This window comes from Procambarus clarkii, chromosome 18 (assembly GCF_040958095.1).
Source record: "Procambarus clarkii isolate CNS0578487 chromosome 18, FALCON_Pclarkii_2.0, whole genome shotgun sequence".
Classification (NCBI taxonomy): domain Eukaryota; kingdom Metazoa; phylum Arthropoda; class Malacostraca; order Decapoda; family Cambaridae; genus Procambarus; species Procambarus clarkii.
In genome coordinates this window covers 6109480-6134016 of record NC_091167.1, presented here as the reverse complement: position 1 = coordinate 6134016, position 24537 = coordinate 6109480, and the positions used below count along the sequence as shown (strand labels likewise).

At 45.5% G+C, this 24537-nt stretch overlaps 1 protein-coding gene across 1 annotated transcript; it reads right to left on the bottom strand.

Annotated features, from left to right (window-relative positions):
• Window positions 1–287: 287 nt before the first annotated feature.
• LOC138365913 (proteoglycan 4-like) lies at window positions 288–2315 on the bottom strand. Its single transcript, XM_069326626.1, has one exon. It carries the CDS (start codon window positions 2313–2315, stop codon window positions 288–290), a length of 2028 nt encoding a protein of 675 aa, XP_069182727.1.
• Between the last annotated feature and the right edge of the window lie 22222 nt (window positions 2316–24537).

Sequence of the window (24537 nt, the reverse complement as noted above, 5' to 3'; positions counted from 1 at the left end):
CGGCCGGACGTTACATTAACAGTAACCCCATAATTTCTTAAATATGAAATTAATATTTATATTAATTTTCTTAAATGAATTTCAGGGAAGAAATTAACACTACAGCGGTGAGTCTACAAATCACTACAACTGTCTGTTATTTCAGCATTTTTGCCAAACCTAATATTTATAAGACAATGAAGGCGTCTTCACTAATGAAACAAGGAAGCATGATAGCTGAAGATTGCTTTGTGTCTGAACTTTCTGAATTGTGGACACTGCTTTTTTGATAACCAAAAAGATCGAGATTAATCACTGTCATCACTGCAGTATTGATCAAGATTTTCGGAGTTAAGCAAGAGATGGGACACGAACCATGGTTCAATACGACCACCTCTCATTATCTCAGCTTCCATGATCGAGCCTTCATGTTCTTCAGCTAGTGTTGTGGGTGTTATGGGTGTTGTAGATGCGTGGTGGGTGTTGTGTGTGTTATTGGTGTTATAGGTGTTGTGTGAGTTGTGGGTGGATGACGCTTCTCTATAGTGGACAGGTGGCACTGCTCTAGAGTGGACGGGTGACACTTCCCTATTCTTGGCAGCAGACACTGTTTTTGAGTGGACGGGTGACACTTCCGTATTCTTGGCAGGAGACACTGTCCAATAGTGGACGGGTGGCACTTCTGTATTTTGGACTGGAGACACTGTCCTAGTGTGGACGGATAGCACATCTGTATGCTTAGAAGGAGACACTGTCTCTGAGTGGACGGGCGACACTTCTGTATTTTGAGCTCGAGGCTCTACCATACAGTGGACGGGAGGCAATTCTCTCTTTTGAGTAAGAGGCACTGTCGTAGAGTGGACGGGTGGCACTTCTGTATCGTGGACGGCTGGTACTCGCATAGACTGAACATAAGACACTTCTGGATACTGGACAGCTGATACTGGCCTATACTGGACGTGTGGAACATTTGTATAGTGGACAGGAGGCACTGGCGTACGGTTGACAGACGCCCCTTGTGAATGGCGGACAGGAGTCGCCGGTGAACAGTGGACGGGAACCATTGTTGAGTGATTGACGGAAGCCTTCGGTGCACAACGTGAGTATGGCTTTAGTCTTCGGGGTGGGTTAGGCACTGTCCTATTGTGTTCATGAGGGACTCTCATGTGGAGCTCTTGAGTTACTGTCATTTGGGGCTCTTGAGACACCGTCATTTGGGGCTCTTGAGGCACCGTCATTTGGGGCTCTTGTGGCACTGTTATGTGGAGCTCTTGTGGCACTGTCATGTGGGGCTCTTGATCCACTGTCATGTGGACCTCATGGGGCACTGTCATGTGGGGCTCTTGATCCACTGTCATGTGGACCTCATGGGGCACTGTCATGTGGGGCTCTTGATCCACTGTCATGTGGACCTCATGGGGCACTGTCATGTGGGGCTCTTGATCCACTGTCATGTGGAGCTCTTGTGGCACTGTCATGTGGACCTCATGGGGCACTGTCATGTGGGGCTCTTGATCCACTGTCATGTGGAGCTCTTGTGGCACTGCCATGTGAAGCTCTTGAGGCATTGTCGTTTGGGGCTCTTGAGGCACTCTCATTTGGGGCTCTTGAGGCACCGTCATTTGGTGATCCTGAGACACGATCAAGTGCGTATTTTTAGGCACTGTCATGTAAGGCTCTTGAGGCACTGTCATTTGGAAATTTTGGGGCACTGTCATGTGGGACTTTTGAGAACCTGTCACGTAGGGCTCTGTTGGCACTGTCATGTGGGGCTCGTGAGGTATTGCTATATGGCATTCTTGAGGCACTGTCATATTGCGTTCTTGAGGCACTCTAATATTGCGTTCTTGAGGCACTCTAATATTGCGTTCTTGAGGCACTCTAATATTGCGTTCTTGACGCACTGTCATATTGCGTTCTTGAGGCACTCTAATATTGCGTTCTTGAGGCACTCTAATATTGCGTTCTTGAGGCACTCTAATATTGCGTTCTTGAGGCACTCTAATATTGCGTTCTTGAGGCACTCTAATATTGCGTTCCTGAGGCACTGTCATATTGCGTTCCTGAGGCACTCTAATATTGCGTTCTTGAGGCACTGTCATATTGCGTTCTTGAGGCACTCTAATATTGCGTTCTTGAGGCACTGTCATATGATGTACTTTTGGCACTGTCATAACGCTGGCGGGGAGCTCTGGCTTATGTTGGTCATGATTAACTGATGAATATTTAGCTTGTGACACAGGTGTGTAGCAGACCTGAGGCACTACAGTGTACTGGACCGGAGGCCCTGTTGAATGATGGATGGCAGGCACCGGTGTATGCTGGAAGGGAGGCATCGGTGTATGCTGGAAGGGAGGCATCGGTGTATGCTGGAAGGGAGGCATCGGTGTATGCTGGAAGGGAGGCACCGGTGTATGCTGGAAGGGAGTTACTGGTGTATGCTGGAAGGGAGTTACTGGTGTATGCTGGAAGGGAGTCACCGGTGTATGCTGGAAGGGAGGCACCGGTGTATGCTGGAAGGGAGTCACTGGTGTATGCTGGAAGGGAGGCACCGGTGTATGCTGGAAGGGAGGCACTGGCGTGTGCTGGATTGGAGGGACCGGTGCATGCACTGCAGTATAGTGAACGGATGAAGATGGTGTATAGTGTGTGGGGGTCACTGAGGTATGGTAGGCGTGGGGCACTTGTGTATAGTCGGTGTTGATCATCGCTGTATACTGGGGGGAAGCCAGTGTTTTATAATGTATGGGTAGTAATGGCGTAATATAGTTTGTGGGTGCTTGTGTTTGATTGGTGAGAGCCACTGTTGTATAGTGAGTGGGAGGTCCCGGTGTATGGGAAGAAGGAGATAATACTAACGTGTTGTACTTGGGCCTTTTGGGTTGGGTAGAGGGGACAGGAGGCTTAGGTAATATTTGTCTGAGTTGATTGTGGATGGCTGGGGGAGGTTGACGAGGGACGGCAGGCCAACTTGTTAACGGCCCCAGTGTGGACACTTGTGACGGTCTAGTAGTAGGCGGAGCCGGTGTAGACAGGTGAGACGGTCCAGTAGTAGGCGGAGCCGGTGTAGACAGGTGAGACGGTCCAGTAGTAGGCGGCGACGGTGTAGACAGGTGAGACGGGCCAGTGGTAGGCAGAGCCGGTGTAGACAGGTGAGACGGGCCAGTGGTAGGCGGAGCCGGTGTAGACAGGTGAGACGGTCCAGTAGTAGGCGGAGCCGGTGTAGACAGGTGAGACGGTCTAGTAGTAGGCGGAGCCGGTGTAGACAGGTGAGACGGTCCAGTAGTAGGCGGAGCCGGTGTAGACAGGTGAGACGGGCCAGTGGTAGGCGGCGGCGGTGATGTGAACACTTGAGACAGGCTGGGAGGTACATTCAATATCCTGCTTGGTCTGAAAGTATCGTTACGAAGAATGTAGAGAACTTGTACCTGGTCACGATTCAACATATTTACAGAGAAATATATTCAACATAAGCAGTCAAGATCTATGGAAAGCTGATAACAATACAGTTAACAGTTACATTCTAGAAACTTATATTCATCATTAAGAAATACTTTTGGTAATTGACTTACTTGTTGAACGCTGGATGTCGAGCAGGAAGAGGTGCCTGCTGCTGTTGACTTGTGGAGGCAGCAAAAGGAGGTACCTGCTGCTGTTGACTTGTGGAGGCAGCAGAAGGAGGTGCCTGCTGCTGTTGACTTGTGGAGGCAGCAGGAAGAGGTGCCTGCTGCTGTTGACTTGTGGAGGCTGCAGCATGTGGAAAAGCCAGACGAAAACGTCGTCGGAATCCTTGGTTGAAGGTTTCTGGAGCAGCTATGATGAGACGACTGCGGTGAAGCAGGTCTCCAACTCGCTTCCTCACACGAGATAAAGGCACGTCTCTTATGCAGGAGGGCGACCGTTTCATGAGCTCATTCACTGCCTCATGTGTAGACACACAACCTGTAAATATCGTTCTTGTATAAACCCATATTCTGTACTATTAATTCCCGTGGTCGTTCACACAGCAATAAAGAATTCCTACAAGAACAAACGGGACCACACTCCTTGCTCAGCACACACTCTTTACTTACAGGTGTCTAAACAGTCTAATTAATTTGTCACTCAGAAGGTCTAAGTGTAAACATTCCGAGAGTTCTGTCAGTATATTCTTGTTGTCATGTAAAGTGACTACGTGAACCCTTCTTAACAAGGTATACTTCGTTCAGGATTATTATTACCTCATGAAATTATAATTGTATATGGTTAAGTTTTAAGATGTTACTCACTAAATGTTAAAATGTTACTAATCATAACTCTTGTTAAGATTAGTAAGTAGTGTGTTAGTTTAGGTCATTACTCTGGTAAAACAAGAGTAACAACCACACTCCAACCAACGAATTATAACTTTATGTCTTATACAATACACATTAGTCTTTAATAAACTTCATCAAAGAGTATGCTGGTAAATGAGTTCTGTAGTCATTGCTAATTGTTAATTTATCCCTAATATGTTTACCTCTACTGCTACTATGCCAAAGACAGGTGAGTAGAGAGGTGACTCCGCTCTTTGTAAGGTTGACGTTCGATCCCCCAATGGTTCAAGTGGTTGGCCATCGTTTCTTCCCTCCATTCTCATGTCCAAGCTTGTTTTCCTTGTATCTTTCCCAAGTACATAAAAGTAACACGAGTTTGTGCTCACTCCTCATAATTAACTTGCCTATCTATAGTAAGTTCAGAAAAAAATAATTCAAAAGAATAATTTGCACTTACCCAAAGGAGCTGAAGCAATGATGTCGACCAAGTGCTTCGTCAACTGAGACTTGTACCCTCTGCATTGGTTGTTGTTGCCGCCTCCTGTTTACCATTAATTTATTAGACAACATCCTTTGTTTATTTTTTTTAACCAAAACAGTATAATTTATTTATAACAAATAAAACCATATTAACGTGATGATCCAGAGAAGATAGGAGCCACGAGGAGGATTCCCACTGCTTTGATCACGTCGTTGAGTTGTGGTCCAATGCGTTGCCTGGGAGTAAAAGGATTCTAATCCTTCTCTTGGATCCTACTTATTTTCTCACAAAAATAATTGTAAATTGAATTGCAAATATTCCAAAATTAAATAATAACTTCTGAAATATAAATACAGATTGTTGATTTGTTAACAAAACTTAAAATTTCAGACACCCAGACCATGCTGTCATTAGTGAAACAAAAATAATTAGTGAATTATTATATCAACTTTACACACACACACACACACATATTATATATATATATATATATATATATATATATATATATATATATATATATATATATATATATATATATATATATATATATATATATATATATATATATATATATATATATATATATATATATATATATATATATATATATATATATATATATATATATATATATATATATATATGTCGTACCTAGTAGCCAGAACGCACTTCTCAGCCTACTATGCAAGGCCCGATTTGTCTAATAAGCCAAGTTTTCCTGAATTATTATATTTTCTCTAATTTTTTTCTTATGAAAAGATAAAGCTACCCATTTCATTATGTATGAGGTAATTTTTTTTTTATTGGAGTTAAAATTAACGTAGATATATGACCGAACCTAACCAACCCTACCTAACCTAACCTAACCTATCTTTATTGGTTAGGTTAGGTTAGGTAGCCGAAAAAGTTAGGTTAGGTTAGGTTAGGTAGGTTAGGTTGCCGAAAAACAATTAATTCATGAAAACTTGGCTTATTAGGCAAATCGGGCCTTGCATAGTAGGCTGAGAAGTGCATTCTGGCTATTAGGTACGACATATATATATATATATATATATATATATATATATATATATATATATATATATATATATATATATATATATATATATATATATAATGTCGTACCTAGTAGCCAGAACGCACTTCTCAACCTACTATGCAGGGCCCGATTTGCCTAATAAGCCAAGTTTTCCTGAATTAATATATTTTCTCTAATTTTTGTTTTATGAAATGATAAAGCTACCCATTTCATTATGTATGAGGTCAATTTTTTTTATTGGAGTTAAAATTAACATAGATATATGACCGAACCTAACCAACCCTACCTAACCTAACCTAACCTCTCTTTATAGGTTAGGTTAGGTTAGGTAGCCGAAAAAGTTAGGTTAGGTTAGGTTAGGTAGGTTAGGTAGTCGAAAAAACATTAATTCATTAAAACTTGGCTTATTATGCAAATCGAACCTTGCATAGTAGGCTGAGAAGTGCGTTCTGGTTACTAGGTACGACATATATATATATATATATATATATATATATATATATATATATATATATATATATATATATATATATATATATATATATATATATATATATATATATGTCGTACCTAATAGCCAGAACGCACTTCTCAGCCTACTATGCAAGGCCCGATTTGCCTAATAAGCCAAGTTTTCATGAATTAATTGTTTTTCGGCTACCTAACCTACCTAACCTAACCTAACCTAACTTTTTCGGCTACCTAACCTAACCTAACCTATAAAGATAGGTTAGGTTAGGTTAGGTAGGGTTGGTTAGGTTCGGTAATATATCTATGTTAATTTTAACTCCAATAAAAAAAAGTTGACCTCATACATAATGAAATGGGTAGCTTTATCATTTCAAAAGAAAAAAATTAGAGAAAATATATTAATTCAGGAAAACTTGGCTTATTAGGCAAATCGGGCCTTGCATAGTAGGCCAAAAAGTGCGTTCTGGCTACTAGGTACGACATATATATATATATATATATATATATATATATATATATATATATATATATATATATATACATATATATATATATATATATATATATATATATATATATATATATATATATATATATATATATATATATATATATATTATTAAATATGACCGAAAAAGTAAGATTAATAATTCTAACACGAATTTTCTCAATCTTTCGTACATTTCTTTTCACTGTTGGAGGTAAATCAAAAATCAATTCTCCAAAATTCATTTTTATTTCTAGTCTGACGCGACACGAGCGCGTTTCGTAAAACTTATTACATTTTCAAAGACTTTAGTTCACAAATACACAACTGAATAGAACTTACGCATCTCCGATTTTATATCTACCTTTGAGTGAGGTGGAAGGGGTGATGTGGCATTAACACAAGACAGAACAAGATGTGGCATTAATAGGGTATTAATTTCATCAACACAAGACAGAACAAGATGGTATTAATAGGGTGTTAATTTCATCAACACAAGACAGAACACGAAACAATGGATATTGAATAGAAGTGTTTGTAGAAAGCCTATTGGTCCATATTTCTTGATGCTTCTATATTGGAGCTGAGTCTTGAGGTGGGTAGAATTCTACCCACCTCAAGACTCCGCTCCAATATAGAAGCATCAAGAAATATGGACCAATAGGCTTTCTACGAACACTTCTATTCAATATCCATTGTTTCGTTTTCTGTCTTGTGTTGATGAAATTAATACCCTATTAATACCATCTTGTTCTGTCTTGTGTTGATGAAATTAATACCCTATTAATGCCACATCTTGTTCTGTCTTGTGTTAATGCCACATCACCCCTTCCACCTCACTCAAAGGTAGATATAAAATCGGAGATGCGTAAGTTCTATTCAGTTGTGTATTTGTGAACTAAAGTCTTTCAAAATGTAATAAGTTTTACGAAACGCGCTCGTGTCGCGTCAGACTAGAAATAAAAATGAATTTTGGAGAATTGATTTTTGATTTACCTCCAACAGTGAAAAGAAATGTACGAAAGATTGAGAAAATTCGTGTTAGAATTATTAATCTTACTTTTTCGGTCATATTTAATAATATATGTCTACAGGAAAGACAGCTACCAAAATATACTAATATATATATATATATATATATATATATATATATATATATATATATATATATATATGCGAACAAGCCTGAATGGTCCCCAGGACTATATGCGAATGAAAACTCACACCCCAGAAGTGACTCGAACCCATACTCCCAGAAGCAACGCAACTGGTAACTACAGGGCGCCTTAATCCGCTTGACCATCACGGCCGTCAAAAGGAAGTGATAGCCGAGGCTATTTGAGCCACTTCCCCGACGGCAACTCGGATGGTAATCTTGGGCATAGCATTTCACCAAATCACCTCATTCTTTGGGGCACACGTGAGGAACACAAATGCGAACAAGCCTGAATGGTCCCCAGGACTATATGCGAATGAAAACTCACACCCCAGAAGTGACTCGAACCCATACTCCCAGAAGCAACGCAACTGGTAACTAGTGAAGTGGCTCAAATAGCCTCGGCTATCACTTCCTTTTGACGGCCGTGATGGTCAAGCGGATTAAGGCGCCCTGTAGTTACCAGTTGCATTGCTTCTGGGAGTATGGGTTCGAGTCACTTCTGGGGTGTGAGTTTTCATTCGCATATAGTCCTGGGGACCATTCAGGCTTGTTCGCATTTGTGTTCCTCACGTGTGCCCCAAAGAATGAGGTGATTTGGTGAAATGCTATGCCCAAGATTACCATCCGAGTTGCCCTCGGGGAAGTGGCTCAAATAGCCTCGGCTATCACTTCCTTTTGACGGCCGTGATGGTCAAGCGGATTAAGGCGCCCTGTAGTTACCAGTTGCGTTGCTTCTGGGAGTATGGGTTCGAGTCACTTCTGGGGTGTGAGTTTTCATTCGCATATAGTCCTGGGGACCATTCAGGCTTGTTCGCATTTGTGTTCCTCACGTGTGCCCCAAAGAATGAGGTGATTTGGTGAAATGCTATGCCCAAGATTACCATCCGAGTTGCCGTCGGGGAAGTGGCTCAAATAGCCTCGGCTATCACTTCCTTTTGACGGCCGTGATGGTCAAGCGGATTAAGGCGCCCTGTAGTTACCAGTTGCGTTGCTTCTGGGAGTATGAGTTCGAGTCACTTCTGGGGTGTGAGTTTTCATTCATATATATATATATATATATATATATATATATATATATATATATATATATATATATATATATATATATATATATATATATATATATATATACACATATATATACACATATGGTTGTTGTTATAGCCGGGGGGGAAGGGTTGTAGAGATAAGCTCCCACAGCCTGTAAAGTGCCCTTGATGGCTTGTGTCTCAAATAGCCTCTGACAACCAAGTCCAGCTCCTGGCCTGCACGTGTGGCTTAGCCCCTAGGTCTGGCGGAACTGCTTCTACCAACAGGAGAACGGGCGAAGGCAGATCTCTGCCGCCTTAAAACCAATTGCTTCGTGCAGATGGGTCTCGTTAGCCTGGAAAGGCAGCTCATCGAGGGGAAGGAAAACCCCGAGTTCAACCCTCTGCTGTCTTGTGGCTAAACCCACTCATGGGAAAGACTTCGGGAGTCAACCCTGAGGAAAAATCCGGAGTCGGAGTCCCTAAGGCAGTTTGCAGCTGTTTACAGCTACATTCTGGCAACTCCTGCGACGACACTTGTGCCAAGCATATCGGCGCCTGCCCTTCCCTTGGATCACATCGGTGGCGTGGAGAGGGTGGATCTTCTGCATGGGCAACAGCTGATCCTCCATAATTACTGCCCAGGCCTGTGCCCTGGAGAGGATACTCCAGCGTTGCCTTGGCGATGGCTCAACACGGGAAGTGACAGTTACCGGTGATAAGCCTGCCACTCAATTGGCGTAGAGTAGGGCGCCAGGGGTTGCTTCCGTCGGTGGGAGAAATCATCCGATTTCATAGGACAGCTACCGCCCGCCTCAAGCTGGGCAGTCCCCAGCCAAGAAGGTTCTGTCCCGCCACAGTCCGCCTGCTCCACTGGGTGTGTGGGGCTTAGGCCACAATCCAATAAGCGGATCGTCAACCCATGCACCAGGCAAAAGAAAACAAACACAGAGCCACCCAGCTCTCAAACTGGGCACATGGAATGTAAGGACCATGACACCGGGTCTCTCGGAAAGTCTACTGGAAGTGAACGACGCCCGCAAGACAGCTGTGATCAACAATGAACTGCGCAGGCTCCAGATGGACATAGTCGCCCTGCAGGAGACACGTCTGCCCGCAACCGGCAGCATACGGGAGAAGGACTTTACCTACTTCTGGCAGGGCAAACCACCAGAAGAGGTAAGGGAGCATGGCGTTGGCTTTGCCATCAGGAACAGGTTGTTAGGGTCCATAGTACCGCCTATGGAGGGGTCTGCAAGGATCATCAAACTTCAGCTTCATACAGCAGTAGGATGGTCAGCCTCATCAATGCCTATGCACCAACACTGACTTCCTCTACCGAAGCGAAGGACAAGTTCTATGATGACGTCGGCCTAGCTCTCAGAGATATAGCTCAACAAGAGCCAGTCTTCCTCCTGGGAGATTTTAATGCAAGAGTTGGATCACAACTCTTGGCCTTCCTGCCTGGGCCAGTTTGGATTTGGGAAGATGAATAAGAGTGGGCAGCGCCTCCTGGAGTTCTGCTGCCGTCATGATCTCTGCATCACCAATTCCTTCTTCGACACCAAGCCCCAGCATAAGATTTCCTGGAGACATCCCAAGTCTAAGCATTGGCACCAACTCGACCTGGTGCTTAGGGGGCGTAACAATCTGAGAAATGTCAAACTGACCCGCAGCTTCCAGAGCGCAGATTGTGACACCGACCACTCTCTCGTCGTTTGCATAGTAAAGTTCCAGCCCCGGAAAATCCACAGAGCAAAGAAGGAGGGAAGACCACGCACTAACGTAAACAAGACCCGTGACCTTCACAAGGTGGAGGAATTCACTGCAGCGCTGGTAAATGCCCTTCCTGTTCCATCCTGCGATAGCGCAAGTGAGAGGTGGTTACATCTCAGGGGCACTATTTTCAACACTGCCATGTCCACCTTCGGTAAGAGGCAGAACAAGTTAGCAGATTGGTTGGAGGCCAGTGCAGAGGAACTGTTACCCCTCGTAGAGGAAAAGAGACGAGCTCTCTCATCGTACAAGAACCTGCCCTCAGAAAGGAACCTTCAGGCCCTCCGTACTGCCCGCAGTAGAGTTCAACAAACTGCGAGGCGTTGTGCTAACGATTACTGGCTTCGACTCTGTTCCAGCATCCAGACTGTGGCCACTGTCGGCAACATAAGAGGCATGTACGAATAGATCAAACAGGCAACAGGCCCTACACAAAACCGGACGGCTCCTCTAAAGTCAGCCACTGGAGAGATCATTAAAGACCGTGATCAACAGATGAATCGCTGGGTGGAACATTACTCCGAACTCCACTCCAGAGAGAACTTGGTCAGCGTAGAGGCTTTGGATGCAATTGAATGCCTGCCCATCATGGAAGAACTTGATCTTGAACCAACTGTGGAAGAAGTTGAGAAAGCAGTGGATTCACTTTCCTCAGGGAAGGCCCCAGGAGACGACAGGATTCCTCCTGAAGTTCACAAGTACGCTCGTGGAACACTTAAATCTGAGCTTCATGAACTTCTGTGCCAGTGCTGGAGGGAGGGCTCGTTGCCACTAGACATGAGAGATGCAAACATCATCACTCTCTACAAAAATAAAGGTGACAGAAGCGATGTAAACAACTATCGCGGCAAATCCCTCCTCAGCGTCGTTGGCAAACTCTTCGCTAGGGTCGTCTGGTCAGGCTTCAGATTCTTGCCGAAAGAGTGTACCCCGAGTCACAGTGTGGTTTCCGAGCAGAGAGGTCGACCACTGACATGGTGTTCTCCCTGAGACAGCTTCAAGAAAAGTGCAGGGAGCAGAGAAAAGCCTTGTACATTGCCTTTATTGACCTTACAAAGGCCTTCGACCTCGTGAGTAGGGACGGACTCTTCAAGATCTTGGCCAAAATTGGCTGTCCACCCATCCTACTCAGCATGATACAATCGTTCCACAAGGACATGAAGGGGACAGTCGTGTACGACGGCTCAAGTTCTGAACCATTCAACATTAACAGTGGTGTTAAAAAGGGGTGTGTTCTTGTTCCAACCCTGTTCGGCATCTTCTTCGCGATCCTCGTCAAGGATGCCTTTGGAACAACCACAGAAGGCATCTATCTCCGTACAAGATCTGATGGAAAGCTCTATAATCTATCCAGACTCCGAGCAAAGACAAAAGTACAGATGCGAATCCTAAGGAAGTTCATCTTCGCCGACGACGCAGCGATCACCACACACAGCAGAAGGCCTGCAGGAGCTACTCAACCGCTTTGACGCAGCTTGTTCTGCATTCGGCCTGACGATCAGTCTGAAGAAGACACAGGTGATGGGACAAGATGTCAATGAGCTACCCTGTACAAATATAGCAGACAATGTGCTGGAGGCAGTTCACGAGTTTGTGTACCTGGGTTCCACAATCTCAGACACCCTTTCCCTGGTCACTGAGCTCAACAGGCGTATCGGGAAGGCCGCAACAACACTGGCCAGGCTCACAAAGCGCGTTTGGGAAAATACCAAACTGACAGTACACACCAAGGCACAAGTCTACATGACATGTGTGGTGAGTACACTTCTCTACGGCTCGGAATCCTGGACCCTGCGCTCTCGCCAGGAGAGACGGCTTAATACCTTTCACATGCGGAACCTGAGATGCATCCTTGACATCACGGGGAAAGACCACGTCACCAACAACACTGTACTCGAAAGAACAGGAGTCCCTTCAATGTTCACTCTCCTGAAACAGAGACGCATGCGATGGCTGGGACGTGTCACACGCATGGTCGATGGCCGCATACCAAAGGACCTCTTGTATGGAGAACTGGCATCAGGAAGGAGACCCACCGGAAGACCTCAGCTGTGTTTCAAAGATGCCTGCAAACGGGACCTCAAGCAGATGAACATCGACATCAACACTTGGGAGGCAGCAGCTGCGGACAGATCTGCCTGGAGATGTAAAGTGCAAAAGGGACTCCAGCAATTCGAGGATAAACTAAAGAGGCAGGCGGAGGGTAATAGATTTCAGAGAAGGTCTCGACCACTGTCAGACGCACCCGCTTCGGCGTTTATTTGCGCTCGCTGTAGTCGAGACTGTCATTCTCGGGTTGGCCTTCACAGCCACAGCAGGCGCTGCATCCAACTAGACTACAACACCTAGACACCCAGGGCACAACTTCATAACCCCACGGGATTGACGGATGCCTACTGTTACATATACACATATGCAATAACAATCAACCACATAACTAAATGTTGGCAAAATTCACTTCTTAATTAACATAAATATAAATAATGCTCACCTGTAGTCATGACTGAAATATCTGTAGGATATCACTTAAATATAAAACTGTTGACACTATAGTGATGACTGTTCTCACTAATGTTTGGCCGATGACTGGGAATTATCACCTCATCAGGTTAATTTATATGAAACAAATCACACGTGACCTAGTCTAGACCTCGCAATGTCATGTGTCGGCGGCCTCTTCTTATGTTAAAGTTGACACTAATGATGGCACGTCTCCTCCACTATTGCCACGCCATCAACGCTATTGTCGCATCCTTACATCCTCTGTCACGCCAACACTGGTGTCAATAGGAGATTGACGGTAGCATCAATGGTGCCAGGAAGAGAGACAGACACACCGCCGCAGCTGTTGTCACGACAAGAATGATGCCGCCATCACTGGCGTTATGAAGACTGTGACGCCGCTGAAGTCTATGAGAAAGCGAGGACACTGCCACTGTTCCAGTGAAGAGAGTAATGCCGCTATCTCCTGTGTCAATGATCGTGACTGCGCCAAAACTGGTGTCGTTAACACAGTAACCATGTCCCCGATGGTGTCTTTAAGAGTGTGACATCGTCACTATTTGTGTCATAAACAGAGATACGCCGCCACTAATAGTGCCATGAACAGTGTGACGCCGCCACCGCTGGTGTCACGAGTAGAGTGACGCTGCAATTAATTAAGTCACAAACAGAGTGACGCCGGCAGAGATAAGTGTCATGAAGAGAGTGAAGCTGTCACCAATAGTGTCATGAAGAGAGTGACGCCGCCACCAATAGTGTCATGAACAGGGTGACGCAGTCACCAATAGTGTCATGAACAGAGTGAAGCCGCCACATATAGTGTCATGAACAGAGTGACGCCGCCACCAATAGTGCCATGAACAGATTGACGCCGCCACCAATAGTGTCATGAACAGAGTGACACCGACACCAATAGTGCCATGAATAGAGTGACGCCGCCACAAATAGTGTCATGAACAGAGTGACACCGACACCAATAGTGTCATGAACAGAGTGACGCCGCCACCAATAGTGTCATGAACAGAGTGACACCGCCACAAATAGTGTTATGGAACAGAGTGACGCCGCCACCAATACTGTCATGAACAGAGTGACGCCGCCACCAATAGTGTCATGAACGGAGTGAAGCCGCCGCCAATAGTGTCAATAACAGAGTGACGCCGCCACCAACAGTGTTATGGAACAGAGTGACGCCACCACGAATAGTGTCACTCTGTTCATGACACTATTGGCGGTGGCGTCACTCTGTTCATGACACTATTGGTGGCGGCGTCAGTCTGTTCAATAACACTATTGGTGGCGGCGTCACTCTGTTCATGACACTATAAGCGGCGGCGTCACTCTGTTCCATAACACTACTGGTGAGGGCGTCACTTTGTTCATGACACTATTGGTGGCGGTGTCACTCTATTGTTGACACTATTGGTGGCGGTGTCCCTCTATTGTTGACACTATTGGTGACGGCGTCACTTTTTCATGACACTATTGGTGGCGGTGTCACTTTGTTTATGACACTATTGGTAGCGGAGTCACTCTGTTCATGACACTATTAGAGGCGGCGTCACTCTGTTCATGACACTATTGGTGGTTGTGTCACTCTGCTCCATAACACTATTGGTGGCGGCGTCACTCTGTTCCATAACACTATTGATGGCGGCGTCAATCTGTACATGACACCATTCGTGGTGGCGTCATGTGTTCCATAACACTATTGGCGGCGGCGTCACTCTATTCCATAACACTATAAGCGGCGGCGTCACTGTTCCATAACACTATTGGTGCCGAAGTCACTCTGTTCCATAACACTATTGGTGGCGGCGTCACTCTGTTCCATAACACTATTGATGGCGGCGTCAATCTGTACATGACACCATTCGTGGTGGCGTCATTGTGTTCCATAACACTATTGGCGGCGGCGTCACTCTGTTCATGACACTATTGGTGGCGGCGTCACTCTGTTCATGACACTATTGGTCGCGGCGTCACTCTGTTCATGACACTATTGGTGGCGGCGTCACTCTGATCCATAACACTATTGGTGGCGGCGACATTCTGTTCCATAACACTATTAGTGGCGGCGTCACTCTGTTCCATAACACTATTGGTGGCGGCGACATTCTGTTCCATAACACTTCTGGTGGCAGCGTCACTCTGTTCCATAACACTGTTGGAGACGGCGTCACTCTGTTCCATAACACTATCGGCGGCGGCTTCACTCTGTTCTATAAGACTACTGGAGGCGGCGTCACTCTGTTCTATAACACTATTGGAGGCGGCGTCACTCTGTTCCATAACATTATCGGCGGCGGCTTCACTCTGTTCCATAACACTATTGGAGGCGGCTTCACTCTGTTCCATAACACTATTTGAGGCGGCGTCACTCTGTTCTATAACACTATTGGAGGCGGCGTCACTCTGTTCCATAACCCTATTGGTGGCGGCGTCACTCTGTTCATGACACTATTGGTGGCGGCGTCACTCTGTTCCATAACACTTTTGGTGACGGCGTCACTCTGTTCCATAATACTGTTGCTGGCGGCATCACTCTGTTCTATAACACTATTGGAGGCGGCATCACTCTGTTCCATAACACTATCGGCGGGGGCTTCACTCTGTTCTATAACACTATTGGAGGCGGCGTCACTCTGTTCTATAACACTATTGGAGGCGGCGTCACTCTGTTCCATAACACTATCGGCGGCGGCTTCACTCTGTTCCATAACACTATTGGAGGCGGCTTCACTCTGTTCCATAACCCTATTGGTGGCGGCATCACTCTGTTCATGACACTACTGGAGGCGGCGTCACTCTGTTCCATAACACTATTGGTGGCGGCGTCACTCTGTTCCATAACACTACTGGTGGCGGCGTCACTCTGTTCATGACACTATTAGTGGTGGTGTCACTCTGTTCATGACACTATTGGTGGCGGCGTCACTCTGTTCCATAACACTATTGGTGGCAGCGTCACTCGGTTCATGACACTATTGATGGCGGCGTTACTCTGTTCATGACACTACTGGTGGCGGCGTCACTCTGTTCCATAACACTACTGGTGGCGGCGTCACTCTGTTCCATAACACTATTGGTGGAGGCGTCACTCTGTTCATGACACTATTAGTGGTGGTGTCACTCTGTTCATGACACTATTGGTGGCGGCGTCACTCTGTTCCATAACACTATGGGTGGCGGCGTCACTCTGTTCCATAAAACTATAGGCGGCGGTGTCACTCTGTTCCATAACACTATTGGTGGCGGCGTCACTCTGTTCCATAAAACTATAGGCGGCGGTGTCACTCTGTTCCATAACCCTATTGGTGGCGGCGTCACTCTGTTCATGACACTATTGGTGGCGGCGTCACTCTGTTCCATAACACTACTGGTGGCGGCGTCACTCTGTTCCATAACACTATTGGTGGCGGCGTCACTCTGTTCATGACACTATTAGTGGTGGTGTCACTCTGTTCATGACACTATTGGTGGCGGCGTCACTCTGTTCCATAGCACTATTGGTGGCAGCGTCATTCTGTTCATGACACTATTGATGGCGGCGTTACTCTGTTCATGACACTATTGGTGGCAGCGTAACTCTGTTCCATAACACTATGGGTGGCGGCGTCACTCTGTTCCATAACACTGTTGTTGGCGGCTTCACTCTTGTTCCATAACACTATTGGCGCTGGTGTCACTCTATTGATGACACTATTGGTGGCGGCGTCACTCTGTTCCATAACACTATTGGTGGCAGCGTCACTCTGTTCATGACACTATTGGTGGTGGCGTCACTCTGTTCCATAACACTATTGGTGGTGGTGTCACTCTGTTCATGACACTATTGGTGGTGGCGTCACTCTGTTCCATAACACTATTGGTGGCGGCGTCACTCTGTTCATGGCACTATTGGTGGCCGCGTCACTCTGTTCCATAACACTATTGGTGGTGGCGTCACTCTGTTCCATAACACTATTGGTGGCGGCGACATTCTGTTCATGACACTATTGACGGCGGCGTTACTCTGTTCCATAACACTATTGGCGGCGGCGTCACTCTGTTCCATCACAATATTGGCGGCGGCGTCACTCTGTTCCATAACACTATTATCGGTGGCGTCACTCTGTTCGATAACACTATTGGTGGCGGCGTCACTTTGTTCATGACACTAATGGTTGCGGCGTCACTCTGATCCATAACACTATTGGTGGCAGCGTCAATCTGTTCCATAACACTACTGGTGGCGGCGTCACTCTGTTCCATAACACTATTGGTGGCGGCATCACTCTGTTCATGACACTATTAGTGGTGGTGTCACTCTGTTCATGACAGTATTGGTGGCGGCGTCACTCTGTTCCATAACACTATTGGTGGCAGCGTCACTCTGTTCCATAACACTATTGGTGGCAGCGTAACTCTGTTCCATAACACTATGGGTGGCGGCGTCACTCTGTTCCATAACACTGTTGTTGGCGGCTTCACTCTGTTCCATAACACTATTGGCGCTGGTGTCACTCTATTGATGACACTATTGGTGGCGGCGTCACTCTGTTCCATAACACTATTGGTGGCAGCGTCACTCTGTTCTTGACACTATTGGTGGTGGCGTCACTCTGTTCCATAACACTATTGGTAGTGGTGTCACACTGTTCATGACACTATTGTTGGTGGCGTCACTCTGTTTCATAACACTATTGGTGGCGGCGTCACTCTGTTCATGGCACTATTGGTGGCCGCGTCACTCTGTTCCATAACACTATTGGCGGCGGCGTCACTTTGTTCCATAACACTATTGGTGGCGGCGTCACTCTGTTCCATAACACTATTGGTGGTGACGTCACTCTGTTCCATAACACTATTGGTGGCGGCGACATTCTGTTCATGACACTATTGACGGCGGCGTTACTCTGTTCCATAACACTATTGGCGGCGGCGTCACTCTGTTCCATCACAATATTGGCGGCGGCGTCACTCTGTTCCATAACACTATTAGCGGCGGCGTCACTCTGTTCCATAACACTATTGGTGGCGGCGTCACTTTGTTCATGACACTAATGGTGGCGGCGTCACTCTGATCCATAACACTATTGGTGGCAGCGTCAATCTGTTCCATAACACTATTGGTGGCGGCGTCACTCTGTTCCATAACGCTATTGGCCGCGGCGTCACTCTGTTCCATAACACTATTGGCGGCGGCGTCACTCTGTTCCATAACACTATTGGTGGCGGCGTCACTCTGTTCATGTCACTATTGGTGGCGGCGTCACTCGGTTCATGACACTATTGGTGGCAGCGTCACTCTGTTCATGACACTATTGGTGGCGGCGTCACTCTGTTCCATAACACTTTTGGTGACGGCGTCACTCTGTTCCATAATACTGTTGCTGGCGGCATCACTCTGTTCTATAACACTATTGGAGGCGGCGTTACTCTGTTCCATAACACTATCGGCGGCGGCTTCACTCTGTTCTATAACACTATTGGAGGCGGCGTCACTCTGTTCTATAACACTATTGGAGGCGGCGTCGCTCTGTTCCATAACACTATCGGCGGCGGCTTCACTCTGTTCCATAACACTATTGGTGGCGGCTTCACTCTGTTCCATAACACTATTTGAGGCGGCGTCACTCTGTTCTATAACACTATTGGAGGCGGCGTCACTCTGTTCCATAACCCTATTGGTGGCGGCGTCACTCTGTTCCATAACACTACTGGTGGCGGCGTCACTCTGTTCCATAACACTATTGGTGGCGGCGTCACTCTGTTCATGACACTATTGGTCGCGGCGTCACTCTGTTCATGACACTATTGGTGGCGGCGTCACTCTGTTCCATAACACTATTGGTGGCGGCGACATTCTGTTCCATAACACTATTGGTGGCGGCGTCACTCTGTTCCATAAAACTATAGGCGGCGGTGTCACTCTGTTCCATAACACTATCGGCGGCGGCTTCACTCTGTTCTATAACACTATTGGAGGCGGCGTCACTCTGTTCTATAACACTATTGGAGGCGGCGTCGCTCTGTTCCATAACACTATCGGCGGCGGCTTCACTCTGTTCCATAACACTATTGGAGGCGGCTTCACTCTGTTCCATAACACTATTTGAGGCGGCGTCACTCTGTTCTATAACACTATTGGAGGCGGCGTCACTCTGTTCCATAACCCTATTGGTGGCGGCGTCACTCTGTTCCATCCTTCTAGAAAACCTTCTAGATAACATGACGCATGAACGGAAAACATCATTCATTGAAAGCCTACCAGCCATTCAGAAGGAGTGGGAAAGGAACAACAATTCTAATATACAAGGGGCGGAGGCTATAGTCAGGGATGAAACTGAGGCTGAAACTCAGGAAGTTGTAAACTCTGACTCAGTAGGCCAGGATGTAGATGACATTAAACTAGAAAGTGTACCTGACAGCTCGATAGGTACAGACACCACGACGGTTCTCGATAGAGCAATTCAGAACAGAAGGACAGACTTATGCAAATTTTATGCAAAGGGCATATGCAGACATAGATATGCTGGTAATAAGAAAGGATTAGAATGCAGTTACCAACATCCCAAAAAATGTTTAAATATGCTTAGGAAAGGTGAGTGTAGATTTGGATCAATATGTAGGTTTTTCCATCCTGACATGTGCCAAACCTCACTGGAGGACAGAAAATGCTATGACCTTAGCTGCCCACACTTTCACGTGAAAGGCACGGAACGCTACATAAAGAGTGGCAAGCAGGATAATGAATTTGGAGGAAACTCTATAAATTTTTTATACCAGACCGGCAGAGAATTCAAAAGGAGCAGCATGGAGAGTGTATGGAACTGGATGCCAGATCCACTGGCATTCCAGAATTACAGATACAATTACCCACCGAAAGGGAACTACAACTACGACAGAAAACTGCCCTACAACAATCAGTACTGGTCAGAACAAACTCATTATGTCCACGATTAATGGACGTGCCGAAAAAGTCTCCCATTCAAACTATCACTAATAGAGTAACCTCATTCATCTTTGCCAACATACAAGGACTGAAAACAAGAACAAACAACAAAGTACAGTTCATAAATGGCCTCCTCACGGAGTCAAATGCAGTATTTGGAGCTTTCACAGAAACCCATGCAGGGGAATTGTTGGACAGTGAGATCTGGATTCCAGGATTTAACCTATACAGGTGTGATAGGAAAATTAGGTCACATGGAGGAGTGGGTCTGTATATTAGGGAAGACCTTGTATGCTCGGAGCTCCTAAACGTTACAAATGAGGTGGTAGAGGTACTGGGAGTAAAAATAGAGAAAATAAATTTAGTGATTATACTAATATACAAACCGCCAGATGCAACGGCTGAGGAATTCACAGAACAGATAAGCAAAATAGAGAATAGCCTTGATAATTTGGAGAACCCGATACCTGATATTATTTTCCTAGGTGACTTCAACTTGCCTAGTCTCAGGTGGAAAATAGCAAACAATAATATTATACCAGGAAATCTATCAGGACCTAACCAACCACAGATTAGAGAACTACTTAGATTCTGTGACAAATTTTCACTCAATCAGCAGATATCGGAGCCAACGAGAAATGAAAATATTCTAGATCTGGTCTTTACGAACAATGAAGACATTATCAGAGACATTACGATATCAGATACCACATACTCAGATCACAAACTCATTGAAGTGCAAACGACCATCAATACTCAGAATAGACCTAAAACGTTGATAAAGCGAGAGGGGCTATTCAGTAAATTCAATTTTAATAATAAAAGGATAGACTGGGAGATAATAAACAGGGAACTTACAAACATTCCATGGGGAACTGTTCTAAATAATACAAGTCCTACAGAAGGAATAGAAAAACTTACTTCAGAAGCGTATCAAGTCTGTCTGAAACATGTTCCTTTGAGGAAAGCCAGAAAGAGATCTAACGTAGAAAGAGAACGCAGACGACACTATAAACGCAGGAAAAAAATAACGGAACTGCTTATGCAGACACGAATTTCCCGTCAAAGAAGGAATAATTTAAATAGGGAGATTGAAGAAATCGAGCGGAAATTGAAACACTCATATGAAACTGAAGAAAGGCAGTTAGAACAGAAAGCAATTCAGGAAATAAAGAAAAATCCAAAATATTTCTTCTCATATGCGAAATCAAAAGCAAAAACCACTGCCAGTATTGGACCTATTCGTACAAGTGAAGGTTCATACACGGAGGATGACAAAGAAATTAGTGAAATCCTAAAAAAGCAGCATGAGGACATGTTTAGCACTCCAATAAACAACATGAAGGTGGAAGATCCAGACATTTTCTTTATGCGGGATATTCAAACCCCGGTAAATATAACTGATATAAACACGAGCGCACTAAATTTTGAAAAAGAAATTGAAAACATGCCCATGCACTCGGCCCCAGGTCCAGACTCATGGAATTCAATATTTATAAAGAAATGCAAAGTGCCGGTAGCACAGGCACTCAGTATAGTGTGGAGGAAGAGCTTGGACACGGGGGAGATACCAGATGCACTTAAAGTAGCAGACATAGCCCCTCTACACAAGGGAGGGAGCAAAGCATTGGCAAAAAATTATAGACCAGTTGCACTAACATCGCACATCATAAAAGTATTTGAGAGAGTGATTAGGAGTCAGGTCACCAATTTCATGGAGACCAATGACCTTCATAACCCAGGCCAACATGGATTTCGAGCGGGAAGATCGTGCCTCTCACAGCTACTTGAGCACTACGACAAAGTCACTGAGGCATTAGAAGAGAAACAGAATGCTGATGTGATATACACGGACTTCGCAAAGGCCTTCGATAAATGTGACCATGGCGTGATAGCACACAAAATGAAGTCAATGGGAATAACCGGTAAAGTAGGACGCTGGATACTCAGTTTTCTGTCAAACAGGACTCAGCGAGTAACTGTCAACCATATAAAATCTAGTCCAAGTGCAGTGAAAAGCTCTGTACCTCAGGGTACAATCCTTGCACCACTGCTTTTCCTTATTCTCATATCAGATATAGACAAAAATACAAGTCACAGCTTCGTATCATCCTTTGCAGATGACACAAAAATCAGTATGAAAATTACCTCGGCTGAGGACATTGAAAAACTTCAAGCTGATATTAATAAAGTTTTCGACTGGGCATCAGAAAATAACATGATGTTTAACAGTGATAAATTCCAGGTACTCAGGTACGGTAAAAATGAGGACCTTAAACATAATACAGAGTACAAAACACAATCAAATGTACCCATAGTAGGAAAACAGCATGTAAAGGATTTGGGAATAATAATGTCGGACGACCTAACGTTTAAGGAGCATAACCAAGCAAATATTGCGACAGCCAGAAAAATGATAGGATGGATTACGAGAACTTTCAAATCCAGGGATCCCATCACAATGGTTGTACTCTTCAAGGCACTTGTGTTGTCCCGTCTTGAGTACTGCTCAGTACTCACTTCCCCCTTCAAAGCAGGAGAGATTGCTGAAATAGAGGGAATACAGAGAACATATACGGCACGCATAGACGCAATAAAGCACCTAAATTATTGGGATCGTCTCAAAGCCCTCCAAATGTACTCACTAGAAAGAAGACGAGAGAGATATCAAATAATATATACCTGGAAGATACTGGAGGGCCAAGTACCAAATCTACAAAGTAAAATAACAACGTACTGGAGTGAACGACATGGAAGAAAATGTAGAATAGAACCAATGAAGAGCAGAGGTGCCATAGGCACAATCAGAGAACACTGTATAAACATCAGAGGTCCGCGGTTGTTCAACGTCCTCCCAGCAAGCATAAGAAATATTGCCGGAACAACCGTGGACATTTTCAAGAGGAAACTAGATTTATTCCTCCAAGGAGTGCCGGACCAACCGGGCTGTGGTGGGTATGTGGGCCTGCGGGCCGCTCCAAGTAACAGCCTGGTGGACCAAACTCTCACAAGTCAAGCCTGGCCTCGGGCCGGGCTTGGGGAGTAGAAGAACTCCCAGAACCCCATCAACCAGGTATCATAACACTACTGGTGGCGGCGTCACTCTGTTCCATAACACTATTGGTGGCGGCGTCACTCTGTTCATGACACTATTGGTCGCGGCGTCACTCTGTTCATGACACTATTGGTGGCGGCGTCACTCTGTTCCATAACACTATTGGTGGCGGCGACATTCTGTTCCACAACACTATTGGTGGCGGCGTCACTCTGTTCCATAAAACTATAGGCGGCGGTGTCACTCTGTTCCATAACACTATTGGTGGCGGCGACATTCTGTTCCATACACTTCTGGTGGCGGCGTCACTCTGTTCCATAACACTGCTGGTGGCGGCGTCACTCTGTTCATGACACTATTGGTGGCAGCGTCACTCTGTTCATGACACTATAGGTGGCGGCGTCACTCTGTTCCATAACACTTTTGGTGACGGCGTCACTCTGTTCCATAATACTGTTGCTGGCGGCATCACTCTGTTCTATAACACTATTGGAGGCGGCGTCACTCTGTTCCATAACACTATCGGCGGCGGCTTCACTCTGTTCCATAACACTATTGAAGGGGGCTTCACTCTGTTCCATAACACTATTGGAGGCGGCGTCACTCTGTTCTATAACACTATTGGAGGCGGCGTCACTCTGTTCCATAACCCTATTGGTGGCGGAGTCACTCTGTTCCATAACCCTACTGGTGGCGGCGTCACTCTGTTCATGACACTACTGGTGGCGGCGTCACTCTGTTCCATAACACTACTGGTGGCGGCGTCACTCTGTTCCATAACACTATTGGTGGCGGCGTCACTCTGTTCATGACACAATTAGTGGTGGTGTCACTCTGTTCATGACACTATTGGTGGCGGCGTCACTCTGTTCCATAACACTATTGGTGGCAGCGTCACTCTGTTCATGACACTATTGATGGCGGTGTTACTCTGTTCATGACACTATTGGTGGCAGCGTAACTCTGTTCCATAACACTATGGGTGGCGGCGTCACTCTGTTCCATAACACTGTTGTTGGCGGCTTCACTCTGTTCCATAACACTATTGGCGCTGGTGTCACTCTATTGATGACACTATTGGTGGCGGCGTCACTCTGTTACATAACACTATTGGTGGCAGCGTCACTCTGTTCATGACACTATTGGTGGTGGCGTCACTCTGTTCCATAACACTATTAATGGCGGCGTCACTCTGTTCATGGCACTATTGGTGGCCGCCTCACTCTGTTCCATAACACTATTGGCGGCGGCGTCACTTTGTTCCATAACACTAATGGTGGCGGTGTCACTCTGTTCTATAACACTATTGGTGGCGGCGACATTCT